At 29.0% G+C, this 27598-nt stretch overlaps 1 protein-coding gene and 1 long non-coding RNA gene across 3 annotated transcripts in view; one reads left to right on the top strand and one right to left on the bottom strand.

Annotated features, from left to right (window-relative positions):
* The first annotated feature begins 628 nt into the window (after positions 1-628).
* On the top strand, positions 629-26583 carry LOC130891376 (protein abrupt-like). Of its 2 annotated transcripts, XM_057796071.1 has the most exons (8): positions 629-899; positions 6114-6596; positions 9830-9983; positions 15967-16197; positions 16254-16476; positions 17268-17324; positions 22770-23046; positions 23686-26583. In XM_057796071.1, exons 2-8 carry the CDS (start codon positions 6328-6330, stop codon positions 24374-24376), a joined length of 1902 nt encoding a protein of 633 aa, XP_057652054.1. In that variant the 5' UTR covers positions 629-899; positions 6114-6327; the 3' UTR covers positions 24377-26583. The 2 variants fall into 2 exon arrangements, with proteins under 2 accessions (XP_057652054.1, XP_057652055.1); XM_057796072.1 differs by lacking the exons at positions 22770-23046; positions 23686-26583 and adding an exon at positions 21111-21491 and having other exon boundaries at positions 645-899.
* The window catches only part of LOC130891378 (uncharacterized), a 65889-nt gene continuing 64615 nt past the window's right edge, over positions 26325-27598 (bottom strand). Inside the window, exon 2 of the long non-coding RNA XR_009058898.1 lies at positions 26325-26559. This is a non-coding gene — a long non-coding RNA (uncharacterized LOC130891378). The remainder of the gene's footprint in view (positions 26560-27598) is intronic.

The following is a 27598-nucleotide window of genomic DNA, read 5'->3' as shown; positions in this document are numbered from 1 at the left end:
TCAGTAATATTCATTACACTTTCGGCGAGACATGAATATTCACAAATCGCCTCTCCCTCTATCACCCCTTTCCTATTCTTCATTCCCGCGCGATATCTACATTTAGTAAAAAAATATTTCCCCCAACTACTAAACGTCGTATTCCAAACTTTCACCGTATCATATTCCCCCTACCTAAAATATGAATCAAAAATAGATTTAGGTTATGTACATTGTTTTAAATCATTAATTTGATAATTTGACATATATAAGTATATATATATATATATATATATATATATATATATATATATATATATATATATATGTACTTATTATTTAACTGGCTAGTAGCGTCATCCTGTCAATCACAGAAATCGAGCATCAACCGAACGCCGCGAATCATGCGATGCAGCGCGCGTGAGAATTGCCCAATCCATCCGTACTTATACAATATCCATCTATATATCGCTGTCTCTCTTTTATTCGATATTCTCATAGATATACCATAGTCGGCCATGATGGGGAAATAACAAGTGAAGAGAGCACAATACCACGTACCGAGAGGTTCACTCTCAAACGACTCAAAGCATCGTAGTAGGCGGTTTAACTCGGGCAGGTCGATGCGCAAGTGTTTTCTGCACGCTCTAAGTAAGCAGGCGGCTGTGTGAGAGCGTGTGTGTCGATTGTTTTTCGACAATTGCAACCGCACTCGCACACAATTTGTATGTTCTTTTATACGGGCCCGACGGACTGGACTACATTTTTTATACTCACTTATATATAATTATTAAACTGTGGTGATTTGTGTTAATGTTTTTTTTATTAAATTATTTTTGTTTGTAAATAGTGATGACTTGAATGAAAATTTTTAATTTGGTGATGTGATTTTCCACAAATTTTGTCTATTTTAGAAAAACGTGAGTAGTTATTTTAACATTTTATAGAATTAATCCTAATATTGATAACGGTAACGAATTTAATTTCTATTATGTTTTATTTTAACTTATATTTTTATATGTAAATATATAAAATTCTACTGATTTAGTTATGAAATTTTATTGGGTTATGTTTATCTCTGTCGAATTCTTTTGCATTTTACTTTGAAGTATATCAACAATGAGAGTGGAAAAGAGACGGAATTACATTTGACATTTTAGAAATCGGCGCGAATGGGAAAGCTTCCTCGTTGTAATGTTTGATCAATTATTGCATTAAAGTGTGTATTGATTTTGCAATTATCGAGAACCAATCAGAAATAGACTTTTTTTTCTTTTCTTGTATTCTTGCTTTCTGCGCGTATAAACGTAGTTTTTAACTGGGCTTTTTCTATTTTTGCGCATATTCCGAATTTTTTGCCATTGCGCCATTTCCATTGTCCACTTAACTAATTTTTAGTGCCGTATTGATTTTATTTATTTTAACCATTGTATAGAACGAATAGAAATGGAACATTTTACCTCTTAGTTCTTACGAGGGTAATATCAAAAATTACATGTAACAATAAAAATAAATATAAAATATAAAAATAATGAAAAAAAAAACAATTTAAACGTAAATACATCATCATATATCTCATAACCTTATTTATAAATTAAATTAATATAATTCATTCATTTTTTTTCTTTTATTAGTAAAAGACTTTCTACATCATAATTTAAATAACTAAAATTTCTATGATATTGAATATTCAATTAAACTTTCATTATATTTAGTTTAAATAAGAAATAAATAACTTTCATATTATTATAATACGTGTAAATTCTCACTTAAGTTGATTAGCTAAAAATACGCCAAAAAAAATTAACAAAGGATTATGCTGCTTGCAATTTCAAATTTTTTTACTACAACTCTTTTTTTTATTTGTTACATACCGTTTCCTAATCCTTAACGTAAATTTGCAAAAATCATTTCACTTAAAGTATGTAAAAAGTTCGTTTTTTTTTCTAACGTATTCCAAACCATTTCCATAGGATTAAACAGGGCCGGATTAAGATTTATGAGACCCGTGGCTAAAATAATGACGGTACCCTCTTAAAGAATTCTGAAACTTGGAAAAATTAAAAAAATAATCTCAATACGTTAGATTCGTGGTATCAAAACATCAAAAATACAAAATCTTTTTCAAAAAAATTTTCTAGATTTTAGTCTTCATTCTCCTTTTATCAATTTTTTAAATACTTTTCGATCCTTCTTCTATCAAAATGATTATCTGTTACCTGTTTTTTCGTTATCTAATCTTTCGCGTGTTTCGTTTTATGATTTGCTACCATGTTTTGCTTTTTTTTTGTGATGACCAATTTATGTAAATTTTGCGGTTTTTAATCACCTAGACGCTCATAAAGTTCCAATACTAAAATTTGATTCGAATAAGGCCTTCTTTACACTACCACTACACCAACACTGACAATTACAATGTCTAACGCGCGTTTCGATAATAATAAATCATCCCAAAGTCCTACGTACTCTCAAAAAGTACGTAAAAATCACCAGTGTAGATTTTCATATCAAAATTTTCATATTTCGAAAAAAAGTTGTATACAAATTTCGTGTAATAATATTTTGAGTACGTCCCTGGCAAACTATTACCGAGATAGCTTAACCCAACTTTTTTGTCGATTTAAAAGATGAGCAAAGAGACTAATCAAGAAAAAATTTACGCTGAATGGAGCGTTAATAGGTTCAAAAATTTTAATTGGACCTACGTTGTTTGATTATGCTGATTTTTTACTTTATCGTCTAATTAATTATATCAAAAAAGTATAATTAAAAAAAATTGTATATAAATTCTTTACTAAAATGATCTTATATGTGTATAATTTTTAGAAAAGTTCACACAATGTCTTATTATACTACGATAATAAGATTTATTATTCAATTTTAGTAAAATATCAATTTTTGTACAACTTTGATTATTTATATATAGCTATTAATATTGGAAATGAATGTTGAAATATTCACCGCTGAAGGTTGTCGGAAATGTCCGATTATAATTCCCTACGGTCATAAACCTAACCTAACCTAAACCGAACGTAGCGGGAAAATTGTTTTTTTTTTGGGATAAAAACGGGAGCTAAGTTTGTAAAATTACATTGTTTTGAAAGACGAATTGAACAAATTATATTGATATTAATAATAACATAAACATCATCTGATATTAATCCAAACGAAATAATAATTTACATACAGTTCTAAATAACCAAGTCATAATATTATCTATTTAACGTAATTGAAAATAGTTTTTCAAATGTAAATTAAAAACGTGAGAAAATATGAAATGGTCAAACTTTATAAAAAAATAGTTGTCAGACGCCAATAAAAAAAAATAAATTATTCAATATCCCACGTTACGTCTTTAAATTTATAGTTAAATTTTCGTTTTACTAATTAGCTCAACATATGTGCAATATTTTTTGTTAAGTTGTTGCGTAGTCACTAATAATTCTCAGTAGGTAGACAATTTAATGTGACAAAATAATTTTTACGCGAATATCTAGTCCTGGCTTATAATATCGAATTAAAATAAGAATATTTTTATTACTGACGTCTATGAGTCACTTCGGGTATTAATAAAAAAAATGTAGTAATTTATTAAACTTGACAGAAAAACATCGAAAATAACGTCATTTAACCGATTAAGTTACGAATAATTTTAGCATAGCAACAAAAAAGTAGACCACCCTGTATCGTATAAGAATCAGAACATTTTATTAATGAAACTATAAGATCAATTTTCTTCTAAGGATCTTTAATAATATTTAGTAATCTATAACATTTATATGTTGCCTTCATATTGAATTAATAGAAGTTTATAATCTCATTATTATATTATAAAGAAAAATAAATAGAACAAACAAGCTTCTACTTTCATTGTCTTTAACTTAACTTCAGTGGTCTCTTACTGACAAGTAATATCATCGCGTGTTTAATTTCAATGTTCTATGGAACCATTAATAGTTGTAACGACTGTCATTTTTTTAACTCAACCTTTTCCTCGTTAATATTATTTCTTAGAAACCTATAAAATTGATTGTTTTTTTTTGTATTATAAACAATTAAGTTAAATATTTTATCTCACATTGATCATATTCTGTTACAGAGAAATTAGTTTAAAATTACGTACCGGTCAGCGTAAAAAAATATGACCGTAAATAAATTTCGAAGACTATCAAATGTTAGTCTAACCTAACCACAGAATACCGAAACGTTTTTTGTGAGGCAATATTTAAATATAGAAAGGTTGATATATCTGTGGTAATTTAAGTAACAAATAATAAGGATGCATTACAAAAATCGTATTATTATTATTATCAGTGTTTTGATATACAGGAAAAGTTATTTGAAACAGAAAATCAAGTACGTGATTTTATATACAGGGTGGATAACTCATATAACTAAGTCATATTAAATGTTAAAAAAGAAGATATTAAAACTATGCTTTGTTGCACGATCGTGATCTCACTATTTAATACATAAAAATACTAAAAATGATTTTTGTTAAACCCAGAATTGAGTAAAATTGAGTGTTCAAACATTTAATGTATGAGTCTGATGTCTGATATAATATTGCAATAAAATTAACTTTAACCAGACTGGAAAAAATTATTGACCCTAGGGGTTCTAAAATGTCAAACCCGGTCCTGTTTGTATATAAAATGAGAAAGGTATATAGTAATTACGCGATTCCCGAAAAACGTTTTCTACGTTTATGAATCAGATACAAGAAGAATTCGAAGTTATTCAAGGTCGCTAATGTCGTTTACATTTGATCTTCTCTGTCTGCATCGAATTTATTCACGAAATTTTGCAAGTAATGCTGTAAATATTCGAAGATTTTTATGCACCTGTCTGTAGATGCAATCGTTGAGAAAAAAATTAAATTAACAAAAATATATTTACGAAATTATATATATACATATATATATATATATATATATATATATATATATATATATATATATATATATATATATTCAATTGAATAATTTGGCAACGCTTATATATACGCAGGGTATGCAATAATGAGCCTTAATATTCGTATCCAATAATGACCCTTAATATACATTTCACGTTCTTCTAAATTATTTAAATACTTTTTTAAACGACTTATAATAGATATACAATTTGTTTAGAAATTTTTATATATTTTCTTACTTATTATTGTTTTGTATTAAATTTACGTCAAGTACTATTAATATCAATTAAAAAGTCATAAATGTTTTCCAAATTAAAAATATTTGTTGTTTCCATTACGAGCAATTGCTCAAATGATTTTAACTTATCTTTACGATATTTAAGTGAAATTCCACATTCCTAAATAACAATTATTATTAGAAAAACATGAATGTATTAACAAAAAATGAAGTTTTATTACTAATTTTTGAAATATTTTCTAAAATTCATTTACGTAATAGAATGATTTCCCTATATCTAGGCAACACGTTATACACTTCCCAAATTATATTGAATGAATTACTAGTATTTCTAAAAACATTTTTTGTTATAAATAGATGATAAAATAACAATTAAAAGACGAAAACATTGAGAAAACTTATAAATCAACCTAAAAACAACATAAAATAATTTTCCCTAAAAAATATAGAGATATCGATGTAAAAACATTATTTGCTTTTTACTAATATGGCGGAGTTGTGAATTATTACAATGTAATGGCGTCGATAAAATTAATGTCATATTAATTGTTATAAGTATAAAAATAATGGAAGATACCATTATATATTAATGGAAAAACTTTATTTCCAATTGTTTTTGATCGAAAAATGTTCATTTTACAACAGTGACGTATTATACATAATGTTATAGTTTTAGAATATGGGTGAATCATGATTTTATATGGTAAACTATTGATAACGTTATATTATTTATTATTATGCATTATTTCGTTGGAATTTATCATTTTACTGAGTTCATTTTATATAAAAATCTAATTGAATAGAATATCATCAGCTTCATTGGATTCATATATTGGAGTATATTGCAAGTCTGACAACAATGGCGCATATTATTGATGACCAGGGTCTAAGTTAGAATCATTATAGAAGATAATAACGAATTTAAAACTTTGTGAGAAAAATTAAAGAAAAGGATATTCAAACGTTTTTTTTTTATTACAGAAAATCATCTGAAAAAAATGCCGTAGCAACAATAAGAAATAAAAAAAGAAAAACAAAATCTAAATTAAAAACAAAAGTGCCGAAAAACCCTCAAATGCCATTAACAATCAGATAACATTTAATAATAATTCGCACAGCACCTTGTGCCGTTTATCGCAGAAAGTTTGGCGACGGTCTAATCATTGGCGTGGTAATAGCCCCTTCGCTCTGCCCAATGGGGGGTTTCACCTCCCCAGAACAGCAGTACGCGCTGCGATGGAACGACTTCCATTCCTCCATGTTGACACATTTTCGACATTTACGGGACGAAGAAGATTTCGTCGACGTGACTTTAGCGTGCGACGGTTGTTCGTTTACCGCCCACAAGGTGGTGTTATCGGCATGCAGTCCTTATTTCAAGAGGTTACTCAAAGCTAATCCCTGTCAGCATCCGATTATTATATTGAAGGACGTACAGGAAAAGGATATGGAAAGTTTATTAAGGTAAATTCATTATTTTATTTTTTTCTTTAAATTCGATCGGTTATTTTTTAGTTAAATATGAAATTTTGTAATTTTAATTCTGATTTCGAAATTTTGGTGCGTCAGGGGCAGAATAAGGAGTTCAGATTTCGTATTATCTTTATAAAAAAATTATTGAAAAACAAACATTTTTTTTATGTATATAATTATTTGAAATTTCAAAGAAAATGATTAAATTCGAACATAAAATGCGTCTATACTCACTATACAGGATGTCCCAAGACGAGTTAAAACTATCTGTATATGGAAAAATACTGATAGAAGAATGATGAAAATTTCTACGTTTGATGTTTCTGATACGATCTTTTTTACTAATATATTTTCAAAGATGTCCGACTTCTGGTTCTACCGGAAGTCGACTGTAACTTTGTTATTTTAAACGGAACAGTTGTATATTCATACATTTTTGAAATCTACGTAAAATTTTAGTATACTTTTGTCTAAAGACTTTTTTCGAAAAAATGCATACTTTTTGAGTTATTAATTTTTTTGTGAAAAATTAGACCGTTGCAGACCCTTATAAATTATTTTCTTACGAGGAAACTCTTAAAGATATGAAAATGGTTTCTGTTTGTTTCCTTTAAGCAACGTCAGATGTATTTGAATCTATATTGAAAAATTTCTCATCTTATGCAGGGTGTGTATAGAAACTGTGTAAATTCATGTATACTTTCCTATACTTGAAACTTACCATGGTTCTATTTAAAAAAAATAAAGAAACTTGATATTTATGAAGTTAAACTTTGAACACTTTTTATACATACCCTGTATAAAATGAAAAATTTTTCAACATAGATTCAAACACACCTGAACTTGCTCAAAGCAACAAAACAGAAACTGTTATCATATCTTTAAGAGTATCTTCGTAAAAAAATAATTTATAAGGGTCTGCAACGGTAAACTTTTTTACAAAAATATTAATAACTCAAAAAGTATGCATTTTTTTCGAAAAAACTTTTCAAGCAAAAGTATACTAAAATTTCACGTAGATTTCAAAAATGTATTAATATACATATAGTTTTAAATCGTTACCTGTATACAAAGTTTAGTAAAATCTCTGGGAGCTATATCTGGTGAATACGATGGATAGTCAACCAAAGTGTCATAAGATGCGTTATTTTGATAGAAATCACTCTCTTTTTTGCAATGTCTCTCTGCACCTTATCCAGCTTGTTATTATTTAACTTTTTCGAAAATAATCAACAAAAACAATCTCAAAAAAATGTCCGTTCTAATTTTTCTGCATATTGAAATTGTTTGCGTCTTTTTCGAATCCAGTCTACTGCAATTTTCGAAAAAATATTTACAACGATTGTCAAACAGAAATCACGCATTCAAAATGGCCGATATATTAACAGATTTTGGTTTAGGATCATATTTATTAAGATATCTCGGGTTAAAAAAAAGATATCGACTTGCGGTTTTGACTATATTAATGATAATTTAGTTTACTTTCGAACAACATAAAGTTTATTAAAATCGGTTAAAAAGAACCGGACTCATAGATTTTTTTGATATCAAACTTCCTACTCTCCCCTACTTATTATTTGAAAAGATAAACTAAAATTTGTATAAAAAAAAGGCGATTTCGCGCGATTTCTTTGTCTCCGGGTAAAAATTAGCGATTCTGATTGGTGAATGTTCACGCCCATTTCACTAATGTAGAACCGACCAATTCAGAAAACAGTTGAATAAATATTCTTTTTTTTGTCTATTTTTCTAACATCCACTTTCATCAATTCGTTATTAATATATTAAATTTTTTAAAAACGTGTATCTGTCAAATGAAAAACCGAGCGTAAGTAGGTTAACAAACATCAAAATTTTTATTTGAAATATAATCCAATTTGTTTTTTAATTCTTTTCTATTGTACGCCCGTCACAAAAAGTGAAATAGATCAATCACAAAGTATACATAGAAAAACGTGATGTAGAGATCACACCGTCCAATTAGAATCGAATCGAATAAATTTATTTATGTCCATCAAAACGTTACAGAAGATTTCTTAGAAAACCCAATGTGCACAGGGACGCATCTAGGAAAATGGTCTCACAAGAAATTTATTTATATTTTTCCCGCGATCTCTATGTCAAGTACCATTCTCGTAAAATTAATTGTAGTAATAAGATTTTTACCTAACTTTTCTTCATTTTTTATTAAAAAAAATCTTCTGTCATTTAAAAATTATTTACGTCGCGCCTATGTTTTGAACATATTTTTTTCGTTGTTCTAACTGTATACATCGTTAGTACGATATCAATCATAATGTGTATAATTTTTTTGACTGTTTTTATGAATTAATTCGAGAAAATGTATACGTCCAACTCTGATTGGTGATAGGTTACACGCGGCAGGTGTTTCGATATCGTTTACGGTAGACGGATTCAAATTTTTCACAATCCGACCATTCAAATTTCAATTAAAGTCCAACCTGTATGAATTTAAAACCGCTACTCAATATCTACATATATTAAACTTTGTTTTTATACCGGGTACATCAAAATATACATCGAGATATATCCAAATTAATTTCATAAAAGTTTTTGTAATTTTTAAATCCAGTACTGAATTTTTTTTAAACATCGACTTATAACAATTTTCATATCAATATTTTAGATCGTTTTAGTACTTAGAGACACTTTATTCAATAACAAAACATGAAAGAAATACTTAGATCCCTCAGAATGTGTCAAAATTTTCGAAAAATATGATTTGATCAAAAAATCATTTGGAAAAACACTGGCCTCGTATAAACTCAATTTATTGCTTGATTGCTGTGTGTTCGAATGAAAATGAGACGTACCAATCTCAAATTTCTCCGACTGACTACTATAAATTAATGCAAATTAATGAAATCCTTTCCCATATATTTGATTTATTATTTTAAACGTAAATATCTCGATTATTTAGTGAAAACTGACAATGAGAAAACAAATTTTCTCTGTACATTTAAATAGATAACAGATTAAAAAATATTAATTTTGAAAATGTTCGAATAACTAAAGCCGTCTCTGGTTAATACGTAAGTATCATTTACAGGAGCCCGCCATTAACGAGAAAAGATGACCGTCGGTTTCTAGAAATACGAACAGGGACGGAGTTGATTTATTACAAAATAACAATAATTAATTTTGATGTAAAAAATATTGTAGTTGTAAAATTGAAACGTCGATTTTTTTATGTCTTTTTACAGGTTTATGTACAACGGTGAAGTGAATATAGGTCAAGAAAGGTTATCAGATTTTATAAAGACTGCGCAGATGTTACAAATTAGAGGATTGGCCGACGTAGCAGCGGGAAATGCAGGACAAAGACTGACAAACGCATCTGATGAAAAAATTTCACCGGTAAATATATATTTTTTTTTTCACTAAAAATTGATTATATACGATATTTAACTTTATACGATATTAAACTTTACCGATTTGATACTAGCAATTGAATTTATTTTATTTATCAACCTAAAAACATAATAATGACAACATTGTTGTCATATGACATTGTTGACATATGACCATACCCACCCTGTTATCACACAATATTGACGTTTTTTTTATGTTTTTCGTCGCGTGCTGTGACCATTTTTCCTCCTCATTATTTTTCCTCACATTACCAACATATATCAACGTGAAAAATAAATTTATTCAACCAAGTAAAATAGTAAACCAAAACAATGATCTGTATGTGAACGTCCCGGGCCGGGCCGGGTCCAAATCGGTGGGAGGAGCGAGCGCCGCATCGCTGCAGAAGCCGCTAGATCACGTGTAGTACAGGGACGGCATCGCCTTATCATATTACAGTGGTATTGTTTATATTTGCGTAAAAAAAATGGGACTTGGATACAAAAAACTAGAAAATAACAGTCTATTATTAAAAAAAGCAGAAATTATTGGGCGGGGGCGAGAAAATTGAGAAATTTTGAGAAAAAAATTTACTACTTGAATGAAACAACAAAATTTATAAATCTGCTGAATGAAACCCAGTGCTGAGACGGTCCTGTTTCTTTCAACCCCAATCACGTGCACCACGTGTGAATATATTTCGATATAGATACATGAAATCTTATAATAAATTTTTTTTCGCGTTATTCGACTTTTGAGAGTAATAAATAATTAAAAATAATTTTTTTTTGTTAATAATAACGAAGCTAATAATTGTTTTATTGCTGTTGAAATTTGAATAAATGATTATCTGTAATTAATTTTTTTTAACCGAAATTTACATAACTTAATATTACGATCCAAGGCTATTCGAATTTGACACTTGAAATTTATAATTATATACAGTGTGATGCCATAATGTTGTCGGTAATATTTTTATTTTGAGAGAAAAATGAGTAAGAAAATTTTATCATCAGTTTCCAATACATTAAATTTCAAAAATAATGAATGTCAAAAAAGATAAGTGAAGCTTATAAAAAGCTCTACAAGAAAAGTTATATACAGTTTTTTCTTAAACTTATTGTTTTGGCTGATATAACTCATTTTATCTCGGCAGGAATCAAAATAATTATTTTTTTCGTGATAAGCGACAAAATAATAGGTTTATGTAAAAAATATATGACCTTTTTTGTAGAGCTTTCTATAAGCTTCATTTTTCGTTTTTTTTTTCTAAAATCAATATTTTCCGAGATATTAAGTAAAATTGTGGTAACTTTGAAAGGAACTGGGACGAAAACGAAGCCCTGTGGATAAAAATCCCTTTAGAAATCATCTTCTTTAATCAAAGATAAACTTAAATTGATTTGCTATATAAAAAAATCACCTTGTATAAATTGTTATTACCAACTTATTTATATACGGATACGAGTACAACCCTGTATCATTCATTCGTAAACAACTACAATAATAATTAACGTTTATTAAGGATAATATGAATTATTACCCAAATTTTTTATCCTTTCACGTTTTTACAATTAAAGAGGCACACCTATACCACATATTTTGCGATGCAGACTATCAAAAAAATTAGTTGCCATTATATTGAGCAATACTCTTAAATTGACAGTTACGACTAATAAAGACAGAATAACAACGATTTCTCTTTCCTCCGGAGGCTCCAACTCGGTTCTGCGCATTCTCAAACATGCGCAGTATAGATAAATTGTCGGGAACGAGAGAGATAGGACTTTTTTTCACATTTTTTTAATAACAGTTGCTAAATTATTCCATGGATTATTTTATATTTTAATTATAAAGATTCATTTTACATTGAATTCGAGAGATGTCGTGCAAACTCGTCAACGTGGGCGGAGTTAAATACACGACGATATTGAATTATAACAGGATTGTGCTTAATAATAATTACAACATATCCAATTTTAAATATGAAAAAAAATTTCATAATTTTTGCGTGAGAAAAGGAGAAAAATGAAAATTTAAATCAATGATTGTTCATTAAATAATAGGTATATAAATATATTTACGTATATACTAAGTAGGGTCAAAAATTAAAAAAAAAATCATTTGTAACCCTCTAATTTAGAATGCGATCAAACTATTTTGGAGGGAGATAAATAGGGGACCCATTGATATAATTTCAAAGGAAAGAACATGTTCTAACGATGCTATTTGAATAATGAATTTGGTTTGGGGTTTGGGTCGGTTTTTATGAGAGACATACTGTATATTCAAAATTGGAGGAGAGGAATCCAACCATTAAAGTGATTCTACAGATATAGCAACGAGAAAATCGTTAATTTGGAAAAAAAATGCTTCAAATTACTCACAGAATTTGAAACGACACCTAGGATGCACCTAACTTAACCTAACTTAACCTAATCTCCTAAAAATTAGATTCGAACCCATAACCTCAGGCTACGCAATGTCAAGCTGCTTTATAATTTTAATTTTTAAATATTTTTCGTGTTTTGTGCACTTAGTACAAAAAATTATTGTATTTATGGGTTTGATAAACCCGGTATATTGGCATAACTCCGCCCCCAGCTGTTTCCGCAATTTTATATTCGGAGACTCCACCCCCACACCATCTTACTTACGAATCCCCACTACCATTCGTAATCGGCTTGATACGGGAATCTGTCAAGTTTTATTAGGTACCTTTATCATTAAATTTAATAACTGAAAAAAATATTTAGAAATAAACAATAATGGCACACAATCATATTTTTTCGGTAGTTTTTTCTGTCAATTCAAATTTTTTCGGGACGTTATTATTAAATTTCTGTCGAAATATCGATTTTAAAAAAAAAATTATTTATTCTAACTATTAAATTAAAAAAATTATAAAACGTCAAAACTGTTTTTTTACTATGCTTATTATTAAAAATTTTTAATTCGATATAAAAATTTTAAATAAAAGTGAATCTTGTAAGTCCGGTTCTGATTACTACGAACAACGTCTCTTTTGAAACAGTCAGATTTATGTATGGGCAAAAATCAGTAGATGGCGCTGATTTTGACTTCTATACCTATGATCAATAATATAATCCATAAAAATGTTGTTGCTGTTTTTTCGTGTTTTTAATTTTTGGTAGTATTTTATTTACTTTTGTAAATTCAGTTATTTCGTGTTTATATGGCTAGAACAAAAAGTTGTGTTACAATTAACACTTTCCCGAGTTTATAAAAAATCAAAATTATTTGGTTCTGTCGTTCGCTTTATTCAACTTTGAAAGAAAATTAACAGATCTCGCCCACTTCGTAATTCTCACGAATAAATATTTGTGTTTAGAACTTTAGTTCTATGATTCTGTTAAAAAGAGAAGAAGATTTAAATGACATTTAATATGTAACTATGAATCTTCTTGTTAATTGTTTACGTGTAATTTCTCTTTTATGAAAATTAATATTATTGCTTGTGAATAAAGTATTAGGAAGAAAAGATTTTAGACATTTCAAGTTGAAGATAGTTATTTCAAGTGATTTTAATAATGACTCTATTTTCTCGAAATATATATTCTGTGTCAAGTATATCAAGTTTTATATTAAAATGGTTATAATTATTATAATTTTATTGCGATAGCTGCACTAAATTGGCGACTTATAACATTAAATCTGTTAAAATGAGTTTAATGATATCGATGTTTCTTTTTTTTATTTAAACGAATTCCTTTAGAATATTTAATTGGGTTCATTCGACTTCCTTATTAGTTTCATAGAATGTATCCTAATAAACTGAATTTATAGCCAATTGCCAAATAGTAAATGTCTGTGCATAATCAATAGAAACTCGTTTTGTAAGTTTGAATATAATATATTATACTTATTTTAACAATTTGAATTTCAAGTTATTCCATTGCTTAATATACATAAAAAGATACACATATATTTCGATATTAGTATAAAACAACTAATTTTATTGGATACAGTGTGGTATTAAAAAAAAATAATACGTAAATAATAAGTTGATTCTTTTAAATCATATTTTTTGACATATGATAGTTATAGCCAAGTCACTAACGATTTTTGAATAACAATTCGTTCAGACAACATCGAATACGTCAAAGTTTGAAAGTAAATGTCACTTCTTCTCACAAACTAACCTCAAATATCTTCATATTAGTAAATTTTGAGTAAAAACGTTCGGTATTTACATTTTTTATAATGCCAATTATTTTTAATTAGTGACGATTAAAACCTGTTGAGTTTTGTAACAAAAATTCATGTTTTTGAATATTTTTTTTAAAATAATTGAAAAAATATGCCTTTTACGAAAAAAATCGTTAAGAACAAAGTTGAAGTTTATAAGTTAACGGGGAGTTTGGTTTTTGTTTTATATTTATAACTACAGTATTTACCGAGATCTGCCTTATTAAAAAATTTTTTGAAAATTTAACGGTTTTTAAGAAGGTTGAATATCGGAAAAATGGTCAATTTTTCTCAAGAAAATTTATAGGTGCCTTTTTAGGAAGCCTTTGAAATCATAATTTTTAAAATTCATATGATTTACTTTAACTGAATTTTGAAAAAAATTCTTTATAAGTTAAAAATGGAAAAAACCAGATATAAACCAGTTTTTTTCAACTCCAAAATGAAGGTCATAAAAGAAGTACAAGTCACAGGCTTTATAGCTGTTAAATTGATTTCAAAATTGATTTTTTAAGAACTCGGATAACTTGAAAACTGAAAAAGTTATAATCAATAAACAAATCGTATCTCATTGATACTTTCTACGCAATGAGGAGGGATTTTCAAGGAACGAAACTAAATTATAATCCACTTTTTAAAATGATAATATTCAGTGTAAATACCCCGATAACACTTTTTAAACTGTAAAAAATTAATAATTTCATCAATAAATAAAAAAATATTTTGTCTTAGTTTTCATGATAAGGGGTTGTTTTCATCCCCAAAAGATCAAAAAACACATATAACTCTTGATAAATAAGGTAAAACAAGTTTTTCATACAAATCCACGTTGTCTAGTAAAAATTACGAAATAATATTCTTTTTTCACAATTATTCACTGGACTATAAGCAGTTTCTTCGTGGTTTATTCAGTGTTACCAACGTCAAATCCCTTTGACGTTTTTAAAGTAGTAAATAAACATCTAATGAGTTTAAAAGGTTTTATTTTTGATAGATTTGTTGTAATATGAACGATTTTATTAATACTTTATTAATAAACTTGAGCAAATTAATAATTTTTGAAGTTAACGACTTGTTAATGTTATTACACTAATCATAGAGTTCTTTCTATGCTAGGTGTCAGAAATCGTTCCAACCTAGGAGTCACACAATGTTGCCACGTATTCTACGTGTATCATATTTATGTCGATTCATAGAGTGTAATTTGTATATTTAAATTCAGTAGAAATTAAATTTTCTTTGCAATATATTCTTTTCTATAAGATTGTTCAATTGATGAGAATTTACAATGAATAATGTAAAATATTTTCCTTGCATCAAAATATGTTGATTTATTCAGGAGAATATTTACAATTTGGCATCACTGCCATTACAGAATACGATTTGTTTTTATTTGTGTACAGTTTTGTTCATAATTTTATCAGTTTTTTTTAAGAAGATGATATTTATAATTACGTTAATAATTTTGTAAAAATATTATTGGGAATTATAAACTATACATGTAATGACGTCCGGTATAAATATTTTCTCAAGGATTTGAAAATTATTCGCAAAATATAATCGATAAAAAAGTAGAGAAATCTGCATTGATAAAAAATAAAATTCAAATATCTAAACTCGTTTAATTTCTAATTAATTTTAAATTATTACAAAGACAAATTTATGTTTATAGTCTTTCACAATACAACGAACGCAGAGGCGTACTTAGCATAAATGTATAGATTTATTATCTATTAATTTTAATGAGAAATTTAAAAAATAATAAATTGTCATTTCGTAGACGTCTTCTTCGTTACCCTGGCAATCGGAAAGACCCGAGCCTCGAAACGAAGACGACATCTCTTCGCCTCCAATAAAGAGGGCGCGCAGTTCGGATCGTATGAGTACTTTCACTCCCGATAGAGGGCGAAGTCCCGCGAGGGGAATCACCGGTAACGGTGGTCCCGAAGCGGGACAGGAAACACTATTAGGACAAGCGCTAGAAGGAACCGGTACGACGTTAATTAAAGAGGTAAATTGAAATTCGTAATTTCCAAATTTTCGAAGTTTTATTGTTGGTAATTATAGAAAGGTCATTCGGAATCGTCGATACAAGCCCAATCGACGGGCGAAGACAGCAATAGTAGCGATACAGCCATCAGCGATCACGGCGACGATACCATCACCCCAAAGACTGAACCTTCCGATTATCCCATGTTAGACGATCATCACCCATTTAATACCAATGGTGGTATTATGGACCCTTCGAGAGGACCGGGTGGTTTCCATAACGCCCTTTTAGGCCTACAAGGTAAATTAATTACCCCGGGGCTTCAAAAGAAATTTTGTTTGTCCAAATACTTTGCCCTAATTCTCCATTTTTTTAATGAAATTATATAATTTTCGGTATAGTTTTAGCCCATAATTTTGTTGTACTGAAATGATGAATTATTTAGAGAAAGTGTTTTTTTCTAAATGTCAAATGTTTATACAAAATTAGAATGGCAACAACATATGCAACTGAAGGCTAAAACTTGTTCAATAACTTGTTATAATTTATTTTCCGAGAAAAAAAATGTATTTACCAGGGACGGCTCGATTTTTATCCTTATACATTCGTAATAATTTTTCTTTCAAACCTGAATATGAAATTTCAAGCTAAATTTTTAACTTTCAAGATTTATATCTCAAAAATTTCTATATGAAATATTTTACCTTTCAACTACACCCTGTATAGTATAAACTTCTCTTTAAACAATATATTTTCGAAAAAAATGTTTTTTACTAGGGACGGCTTGATTTTTATCCTTATATATTCGTAATAATTTTTCTTTCAACCCTGTATATGAAATTCCAAGCTAAATTTTTAACTTTCAAGATTTATATCTCAAAAATTTCTATATGAAATATTTTACCTTTCAACTATACCCTGTAGAGTATAAACTTTTCTTTAAACAATATATAAATTATTCACAAGGAGCGGCTTTAGCTTTCGTGGTTTATATGTAAAAAATTTCTATATGGAATATTTTCAACTTTCAATTATACCCTGTATATACCCTACTTTTAATGATATATTTTGGAAAAAAAATTTATTTACAGGACTAGGAGGACTTATGCCAGGACCTTCAGGGATGCACAATAGTCAGGATAATTTTGGTAAGTTTACATTATTTCTGTAAGTTAATTATTTTCGTTACAAAATAATGCGTAAAGTGAATTTTTCCAAAAGTACAGCATTTCCGTTTCGTTTAATACTCAATCATGTTTCAAATAGAATTAAACTTGTCAACATCGCGTATATATTTACTTTAATTTATTTCTCGATAGTTGGTATAATTGATATCCACTTCCAGCCAATACCAAGCTACGAGGTGTTGTGGTTATTTATTATTATATTTATATATAATATTAAATAGAGATAGTAACAATATATTTATACGTAAAAAAAGTTTTTTCAATAAATGTTGTTCGCCCTATTTAAATTAATATGAATTACGCTTATGAACCGGCCAATAGCTCGAGTTTTTTTTTGTGGTGCCATATCAATGTTTTGACTGGATCTTTTTTATTACCGGTGGAATCAACAAACAGCATTGCCACTTTAAAAAATTTAGTTCGGTTTTTCCATATTAACTGCAATAATTTCTAATTATAACATTTTATTTTTCCAAATAATAGTGAATTTGTTGTTGTATTTCACTGTGAAATGAATACGTGTACGAATAAATTTATTTTGTCGTGAATATGAAATAACTGTTATTACACTAACATTTTTCGTTTTGTTACTGTAAATAACATCCGAGGCTTTATCAAACGACCCCGAAATAAATTTTATACTATAGTTTTTCTAAAAATAGATTTTTCACGGGGAAATATTCAAATAAAAAATATGTACAATCATATATTTTCCTTAGGAGGTAATATACCTTTAACATGAAACGTATTTACTATATAAAAGTTTATATATATATATATATATATATATATATATATATATATATATATATATATATATATATATATAATGGAAGGAAAGATTATCATAATCGAAAACTTGAATATACAACAGGGACGTACTTAGATACTATATTAATTTTAATATCGAAAATAAATATTTTAATTTACTGAAGTGAAATTAATAATTACAATTATTTTATGTATAAGGTTTCTACGAGGATGATTCGAATTTTTAATTATTTGGATTTTAAATAACATTTATTTATAAGGGGAGTGAAAAAATAAACCTTTATTTAAATGTTAAAAAATGGCGTATACGTTTCAAAAGTATTAAAATTTTATTTATTTTTGGAAGAGGTGTTGCCAGAACGTCGAATATTTCGGTATAAAAAACATGAACTCGATGAATTTAAACAATTAGTCGTGCGTGTGTGTGTGTGTGTGTGTGTGTGTGTGGGTGTGTAGGTCTGTAGGTGGAACAAAATACAATTTTCATTATCCTCTTCGTCTAACATATAATTTCGGTTAAAACAAAAGAACAAAGATTTGGTAGAATAATTCTAATTTCATATATACATCGTGTTTTATTTATATACAGATTGGCCCACAGAAAAACAATCAATTCCGATATTTTGAATTTGTATCAAAATAGACAGAAAATTTGTGTCTGGTTTTTGGTAATTTTATAGTATCGCATTCTCCAAGTTTTTTGGTTTTAAAAAATTTAAAATTATCGGATTTCTATGGGTTTTTCTATGAAATTTTCATATATACGAAAAAAATTACGGGAACTTGAAAAAATGGAAAATTATGTTTATCGACTTATTCTGATTTATTTCGATTTTTCTCGATTTACACGGTTTTGCAATGAGGAGTGATTTTACAATAATTTTCTTATCGATCTATGAAAATTTATATCGTTTTGTATCGATTGTCCTGGTTTGATATCGATTCTTTTCGAAATGTGTCATTTTAGACCGATTTGAGTATCGATACACATCGATTAACTCGATTTTCTCATCGATTTATGGAAGTTTTCATCGTTTTGTATCAATTACCTTGGCTTAAATCCGATTTATGTCGATATGAGTCATTTTAGACCGATATGGATATCGATTCACATCGATTAAATCGATCTACAAGATTTTCTTTCGATTAATGATAATTTACATCTTTTGTATCGATTGTCCTAGTTTGATTCTATTTATTTCGAAATGTGTCATTTTAGACCAATTTGAGTATCGATTCACATCGATTAACTCCATTTTCTCATCGATTTATGGAAATTTTCATCGTTTTGTATCGATTACCTTGGGTTAAATCCGATTTATGTCGATATGCGTAATTTTAGACCAATATAGATATCGATTCACATCGATTAAATCGATCTACAAGATTTTCTTATCGATTAATGATAATTTACATCGTTTTGTATCGATTGTCCTGGTCTGATATCGATTTATTTCGAAATGTGTCATTTTAGACCGATTTGAGTATCGATTCACATCGATTAACTCAATTTTTTCATCGATTTATGAAAATTTACATTGTTCTGTGTATATCATATGCATATGTCAATATGCGTAATATTACATTGATTTACACGGTTTTATAACAATACAACATTTAACAAAAATTTCAAATCGATTCATGAAAATTCACATAGTTTTATATCGATTATCGCGGTTTGAAACCGATTAATGTGTATATGCGTTATTTTACATCGATTTCGGTATCGATTTATCTTTATTTATACGATTTTCTTATAGATTTATGATAATTTTCATTTTCAAATATTAAATGAACATGGAAACTCTCTAAATACATTGTATCTTATAGTCTGTCACGAAAATTTCCAACATGTTTTAAACAAATAAGATTTTTACACATCCAGCAATCGTTATTCATTTATCTCGCTTTTTCTTCTACGTCAATTTTATAAATTTCAATGATCCTTTATAAATATTTTTCTAAAAAAATTCGTAGTACGCCCCTGGTGATCGTAGACGTCGAAACTGTAGCAGTAGCAACCTCACGAATAGGCCTCATATTACGTCGTAAGCTATAACCGTTAAAACATGACTGCAATTCGAAATCATTTCTAGATATTGATCGGGATAACACTCTGCAGGGATGGTATCATTTGTGTCGAATATTTTTTTTAAAACTGGCAACGTTGTTAATATTATTTGACGTCGTCAATCTACGGATTTAACCATTTTGTTTTTGTTTCGCACTAGATCATATATCTAATCGTATAATACAGTGTACGCATAAAATAATATGTCAATATCTGTCAGAATTTTCTATACAAGTCTGTTGGAAAAATTTATGTTTTTTTTTGGGGAAAAACTATAACCCGAACGATCGTTTTCTCGCGTTAACTATACCGCCCCCTCTGCGCCGCAACCCTCTTCAGTCCATTTCCTTCTACTTTTCTGGACAAAAGGAGAAACTCGCCAAGGCGGACAAGAGGTATAAATCAATAGACCAATGTCACGCGGGTTGGAAGGCGTAAAGGGGGGATTTATACAGAGCAATCTCGATGTTTGAACCTATTCGAAGGCCTACTTCCTTCCTATCGCGTCCCCCTTTCGTTCACCATCTCCCCAAGGCTCTACGGGGACGAGGAAAGGGACCCCAGCAATTCGTCGATCAATTGCAGAAGCTGCTCGTTAAGATTGTTTACGCACTACAGACATTTTCCGAATCGAGCGAAATGGGAATAATTACAGTGACGTCCCATATGGAAAAATATATTATATACATGACTCAGTAAAATAACTTTCCAATTGAATAACCCTGTATATAGTAATTTACTATTAAGTATTTATAAATATACGAAAAAATTGATTTAGTTACTTTAAAACATCCTGTAACTTCAATTAAAATCAATTCGAATACTTCCTACAGCCCACAGACTATTTATTGAAATATAAAATAATTTTCCTCGAAAGAAAATGAGAAAATTTTTGGTATTTACAGACGGTATGACTCACCATCAGCAACAATCCACGTATTATCAAATAAACGACGTAAAATACGAATGCCCTTTATGCGAACTAACCTTAATGAATATTTGCGATCTTAGAAATCACATCGATTATCATTATCCTAGAGATAGCAATTTTTGTCCTGTTACGGAATGCAGTAAAATATTCACTCATCCGAATTCGGTGAGGAATCATATGAGAATGAAACATTTGAAACAATGGGAAATTATGAAAAGTGTCAGATGGAGTTTGTAGATAACAAAACAAAACGGTTATTTTGTAACTGTCAAAAATATATATATATATATATACTACAGTTTCCTGTAAAATGACAGACTATGTAATTACATGATTTCGTAGTTAAAAATGGAGATGGCGTTTTGTTCGACTTCTAGTAAATACGTAAACATTTTTATAATAAAATATACAAATATTAATTTTGATATATAATTTATTTATATGTTTAAACAAAAAAACATTAAAAATCGATTTTTTTTAATAATTAACTCTAATTGCAAACTAAAATATAATTACGACTCTATACCGGATATGAACCGTCAAGTATTCCTTCTACAAGGCGTTGTTGCCGCGTGTCTACAATTTTCCAACAATATATTACAAATTGTAAACATTTTAGAATTCTGTGACTTAAAAACGAAATTTTTATTAAACAAAATTGTTTTAGTAACGATGATGTAAATCAGGACATTAAGTAGTTAAATGATATATTTCTTTTTGCTATTACGGTTAAAATTGTATGTAAAAATATTAATTTTCATTAGGATTAATAAATATGTTAATTATTTGCTTCCATAATTGTTTTATTTATCTTTCACCACGTATATTTATTGAAAAGTATCCTGAAATAACTAGATTTATAAAAACAAGTTTCGAATATCGATGGATATAAAAAAAATTATTATTTCACTTTTATTAGTTGATGCAAGCGAAAAAAAATACTTTTCGAGACTTTTTAATCAAATATGAACAAATTTTTTCAATTAAAACAATAAAGACCCAGTATTTATAAAAATATAAATAATACGAATGGACTATAACTTTTTCATGAAATTTGATATAATATACGCACTGTATATAATTAATTGATGATATATGATTTACGTGAAAAAAAAAACGATCTACCTTGTATTTACTCATCGAATTATACTAATTTCGGATATCATCGATTTGCGCGCGCCTTGAATGACGCAATCGAATCGTGTAACGTTATATAGGCAACCAGTATTGACGCTATGTTGTATTGTTGATAATCTAAGCTTATTTCAACGATAAATTGGTAAACGAACAGGACCGGCTCCGAAATTTTTTCGGTTATTAACAAAAGTAATTCATATAATTAAATATTATTTTATACAATAAGGTATTTCTTTTTTTATGAAATATTAATTTTTTTTCGTTGTTATGTATATGTATATGTAATAATACCATACCAAGTTAATTGAAAATCTCAAAAATTACATAAAAAACGTTCTGTTTTTAGTTGTGGCGTCATAGATTTAATAAAAAATGTTGAAATGTTAAACTACCTATAAAATTTTCAAATTTTCTGTAAATATTGATCAAAGATTTACATATTAGTATAAAAATCAACAAAAACGTATATTTTGTTAGTTTTATCATTATTTTACAGTTTCAAGACGTTCTATGGATATGTTGAGGGTACGGGCGACGGATCCGCGTCCGTGTCCGAAATGTGGTAAAATTTACCGTTCGGCGCACACTCTACGTACGCATCTCGAAGACAAACACACGATATGCCCTGGTTACAGATGCGTTTTATGTGGTACAGTCGCTAAATCACGTAATTCGCTACATTCGCACATGTCGCGGCAACATCGTGGCATCAGTACGAAAGATCTTCCCGTCCTTCCCATGCCTTCGCCTTTCGATCCCGAATTAGCCAGCAGGTAAGACATTTCGAACGTCCATTTTTAATTTTTTCACTATTCGCTACTACCACTACATTAATATTTACAATTAAAACGTTTCGATACCAATTTGACGTCTTCAGAGACTGCAATGTACAAGGTGTATTTATTATGTTGTAATTATAGCGAGGAGGGAGGGAAAACTACTGCATTTTTTTCGAAAAAGGGATATTATGTGTCTTCAATTTATTGAATTTTTTTTCTATTTAAACGTTAAAAACTTATGTAAGTCAAATTTTGAAAAAATTTTTGATATTTTTTTATCAAACTACACCTCTTTTTCAGTCGATTGCGATAAATCGCTTTGCGAAATTGTTAATATTCAAGAAATATATAGAGTTAATAAAAAGTTATAATCAAATCCATTTTGAATTTTTGAAAATTTAAAAATACAATAACTTCATCATAAAAATATCTTCTAAATTTTCATATAACATGTTTCAATTTTATTATTTTTATTATATTTACAACGTAAAACAAATTTTTTTATTAATTTACAATCAAAAATGATGAAGTTATAAAATATAAAAGAATCAAATTCGAAACATAATTAAAAAAATAAATATTTTTAATAAATTTCTACTATTTTTACGAAAAAAAAATTTTTTGTACCTTCAGATTATTGGCAAAAGCCGGCGTGAAAATAAGCGCCGCGGAACTACGCGCTCGAGCGTCCCCAACAGGCCCTCGTCGCTCTGACGTGAAGTTAGACGCGAAAAGCGCTTATTCGGGGGCAGCTTCGGAAGCGGGCAGTTCGATATGCGGCGACAACGATCCCGAAGACTTGACAATATCGAATCAAAGATACAGCAGCTTAGATTTCGGGCTTTCCCCGCCCGGACACCAACAAAACCACTTCAAAATGAACAGATCGGGGCAAGCGGTGGCGGCCAAAAGCTTAGATTCGCTTCAGAATCTATCGAAGGAGCCTTACCCGGCTCCGTTAGCTCCCCCCGTATCGGGAGCGAACACCACGGGGTCCGCAATCCTGGACACGTACCTCCAGCTGATGATGTCGACGGAGCAGGCGGCGGCCGCTATGCAGGCGGCGAATATCGCGCAGCTCAACGCCATGGGCCTCGATAAAACATCACAGCAACAGTTTTTGGAGAAGATGCAGCAGATGCAGAGTGCCAGCGAGATGATGATGAAGCGGAACGACGAAATACGACGGGAAAGCGAAGGGGTTAACCACGACAGGAATAACCAGGAAAAACACCAAGACGACGCCGATACTTCTGGCGGCGAAGAAGACGATTACAGCGAGGAGGAATTAGAAAGGGGAAGCGTCAAAGCTGGCGGGGAGTAGGGGAAAAATCGTCGGTTCTCAGTTATTCCATCCAACTACCTCATTTTGAAGAGTTTCGAAATTATGGTATCGAAAGGGATGAAAGAAACATCCCTTGGCTATATCGACATACCTTTTTTTTTTGAAAAACAAAAATCCATCCGTCTACCTCAAACATAGTTATATGAGTGCAAGATAATAAGGGTTATAAAAGTGTATACGGTAGAATTTCTAGAACTTTGTTGTTGAAAATACGTTTATCTATGGTAAAAAATCGTTCATACCCTGTATTATATCGAAATTTATTCAATTGAATTAAAAATTTATCGCTTTTACTCCTTTTCTAATAGAATTTTTGTCTAAAATCGTTATATTTTTATTGATCCGCTCGGTATATACAGTTTGGTTTGGTTTATTGACGAAACATTTTTAACGTACGTTCGAAAAAAGTCTTAGTCTCTCATGATTCTGATTATAAATTAGAAATTTATCCCATGACTGCGCCATTTGGAAAAAATACCAATAAAATTCTAATAGTACCATTTTTTTCGATCTACCTTGTATAATCTTCAACTCACATGATCGATCGATCGATAATTGATATGAAAATCGATTTTTTTTTCAAAAATCAATTCTACTAATTATTTTATTTCAGAAAACGTAGTTACGTGTCTTATTTTTGAATTCGACTAGTTTTCGTTTAACCTCGTATATTACCCAATATGAATTTTTGTTCACTTCAGTTTTAGTCGTAGTAAAAATTATTTTTCACCTCTTGATCATCGATTTTTCTCAATAGAATCGATTTAATCGATATAAATCAATCCTATTGACCGCGCCACTTGGGAAAAATACCAAATTAATCATTAAAATTCTGATAGTGTCACTTTTTCGATGAACCTCGTATATAATCTTCACTTCACTTGATCTATAGTTGACATGAGAATCGATTTTATTTTTCAAAAACTAATTGTACTGATTATTTTATTTCAAAAAACGAATAGTTTTCGCTTAATCTTGTATAATATCCAATATAACTTTTTGTTTACTTGAGTTTTAGACGTACTAAAAACTATTTTTTTCTTGGTTTAAATCAATCCTATTGACTGCGCCAATTTAAAAATTATTTCAATTAATCAAGTTCCAGTAAATAAATTTTCTCAATTACACTCGTATATATTTTTAAAGTAAAATAATTATCTAATGAATAAAAATCATTTTCTCTCCATTATTAACAAAAAAATCGATTTCTTTTTACATATAAATCCTATTGATTACGTCACTTGCAAAAATTGTAGTTTCACTAAATCAAGTTTCAAAAGTTCATCGTTCTTTCTCCACCTCGTATCTTTTAAAAGTGTGTTTATTTATAACCCAAACTATCGATTATTTAAAAAAAACGAGTTAATCGATAAGAATTAATCCTACTGACTGCACCACATTTATATACCATTTGAATTAATCAAATTTCAATAGTCAAATTTCGTAAATCACCCTCGTATCTACTAAAATTATAAGAATTATATAACTAATTGTTTTTTCTTCCAAGATCAGCTATATTATAGCCGATTTATAGCTTCAACTATCGATTATTTTCAATAAAATCGACTTCATGGATAGGATTTGATCCTACTGACTGCGCCACTTGAAAAATTTTTAATACCATTTGAATTAATCAAATTTCAATATTCCCATTTCGTAAATAACCATCATAACCATCAATACAAATAAACGTTCCACACTGTATGTTTTTTTCGGCAATAAATTTCGAAATTGTCGCAAACTATGGACGGTTTTTTATGTTTTTTTCTTGAATTCTCATTATAAACATATTTAATAAATAAATAATAATATCCGATTATAACAATTACAAGGTGATACGTATACAAATATATTAAATATGTTTTAAAAAAATAATGTTTATACAAAAAACAATTATTCTATCCAGGTAAAAATTGTACAAAAAACGTTTTTGCCTTCAAAACAATATTTTTGTAAGTGTATCTTCGAAAATAAAAAATTTCGATACAATTTTTATACAAATCCATTTTGAAACGATTCACATTATTTTACGTGTAGTCTCCTTACTAATTTCAACCGACCGGTGGTTCCGTCCTCGTCGAGGTCCGGCCCTGTTCATTTTTATTTTGTATCCAACGTTCTCGGCGTAGAAAGCGTGCATCGTTTCCAAATTTTCCAGCTTCCTGTTTAAAATAAGAAAAAAGTAATTCGTAGGAAAAACTTACAATCAATATATATATATATATATATATATATATATATATATATATATATATATATATATATATATATATATATATATATATACTAAAATGGAGGATTAGTAAATTTTTGTATAAAAATATTTCCAGTCTCAGGTCGCATAAACAATATATCATCAATGTTAAGTACAAATTGCCTTGTTAACAATTTTTTTTTATAACTTTATATATTTTCTTTAACAATTAACACAATATCAGGGAGTATCTCAGAATTTTTGTCAATAGATCATTTGTTGAGTGTGGAAAGTCGATTTAACAAAAATATCTAAAGCTAATTATACATTGTCCGGTTTTACCGCGCGGCAATTTTACATTATTCATATAATATCGTCCACTGGACGATTTTATGTTCAAATTACATAAAACAAAATCCAAAATTTTATCTGAACGGTAACAAAATATTACGTTGAGGGGAGTACCGCAATAAATGACAGAATTATTCGTAAAGGGGAGTTTCCACTGGACGAATATCCGGTACGGTTTTTTATCGCAAAAATATCAAATAACAGAAGATCCCGACATGTGCACGAATTCACCGTACGGTATTTTTGCCGCGAAAAATAACCAAAAATAAGATATGTAAAGCTGTGTTTACACTGTACGTGTTAACAGTATGGTTTTTTTAAAGGAAAAATTTGAAATATTATAATCCGGTATTTTTACCGGAAACAATTATCTTATTAACCGAGCTATAATTTCATAGCAGTTATTAAATATCACGTAAAGTAGAGTATCCACGGAACGATTTCACCGTACGGTACTTTTGCCGCAAAAATAACAAAAAAATGATATGTAAAGCCGTGTTTACACTGTACGATTAACAGTACGGTTTTTTTAAAGCAAAAATATCAAATTCTAGAATCCTCTTACGACTTTACTTTTGTACCGCAACAACGAGTATTTGCGTATTTACTGCAAACAATTAATTTTATTAACCGAGCTATAATTTTATTGCAATTAT

Source organism: Diorhabda carinulata, chromosome 3, assembly GCF_026250575.1.
Source record: "Diorhabda carinulata isolate Delta chromosome 3, icDioCari1.1, whole genome shotgun sequence".
Classification (NCBI taxonomy): Eukaryota; Metazoa; Arthropoda; class Insecta; order Coleoptera; family Chrysomelidae; genus Diorhabda; species Diorhabda carinulata.
This window is presented reverse-complemented; position numbering and strand designations above follow the sequence as displayed.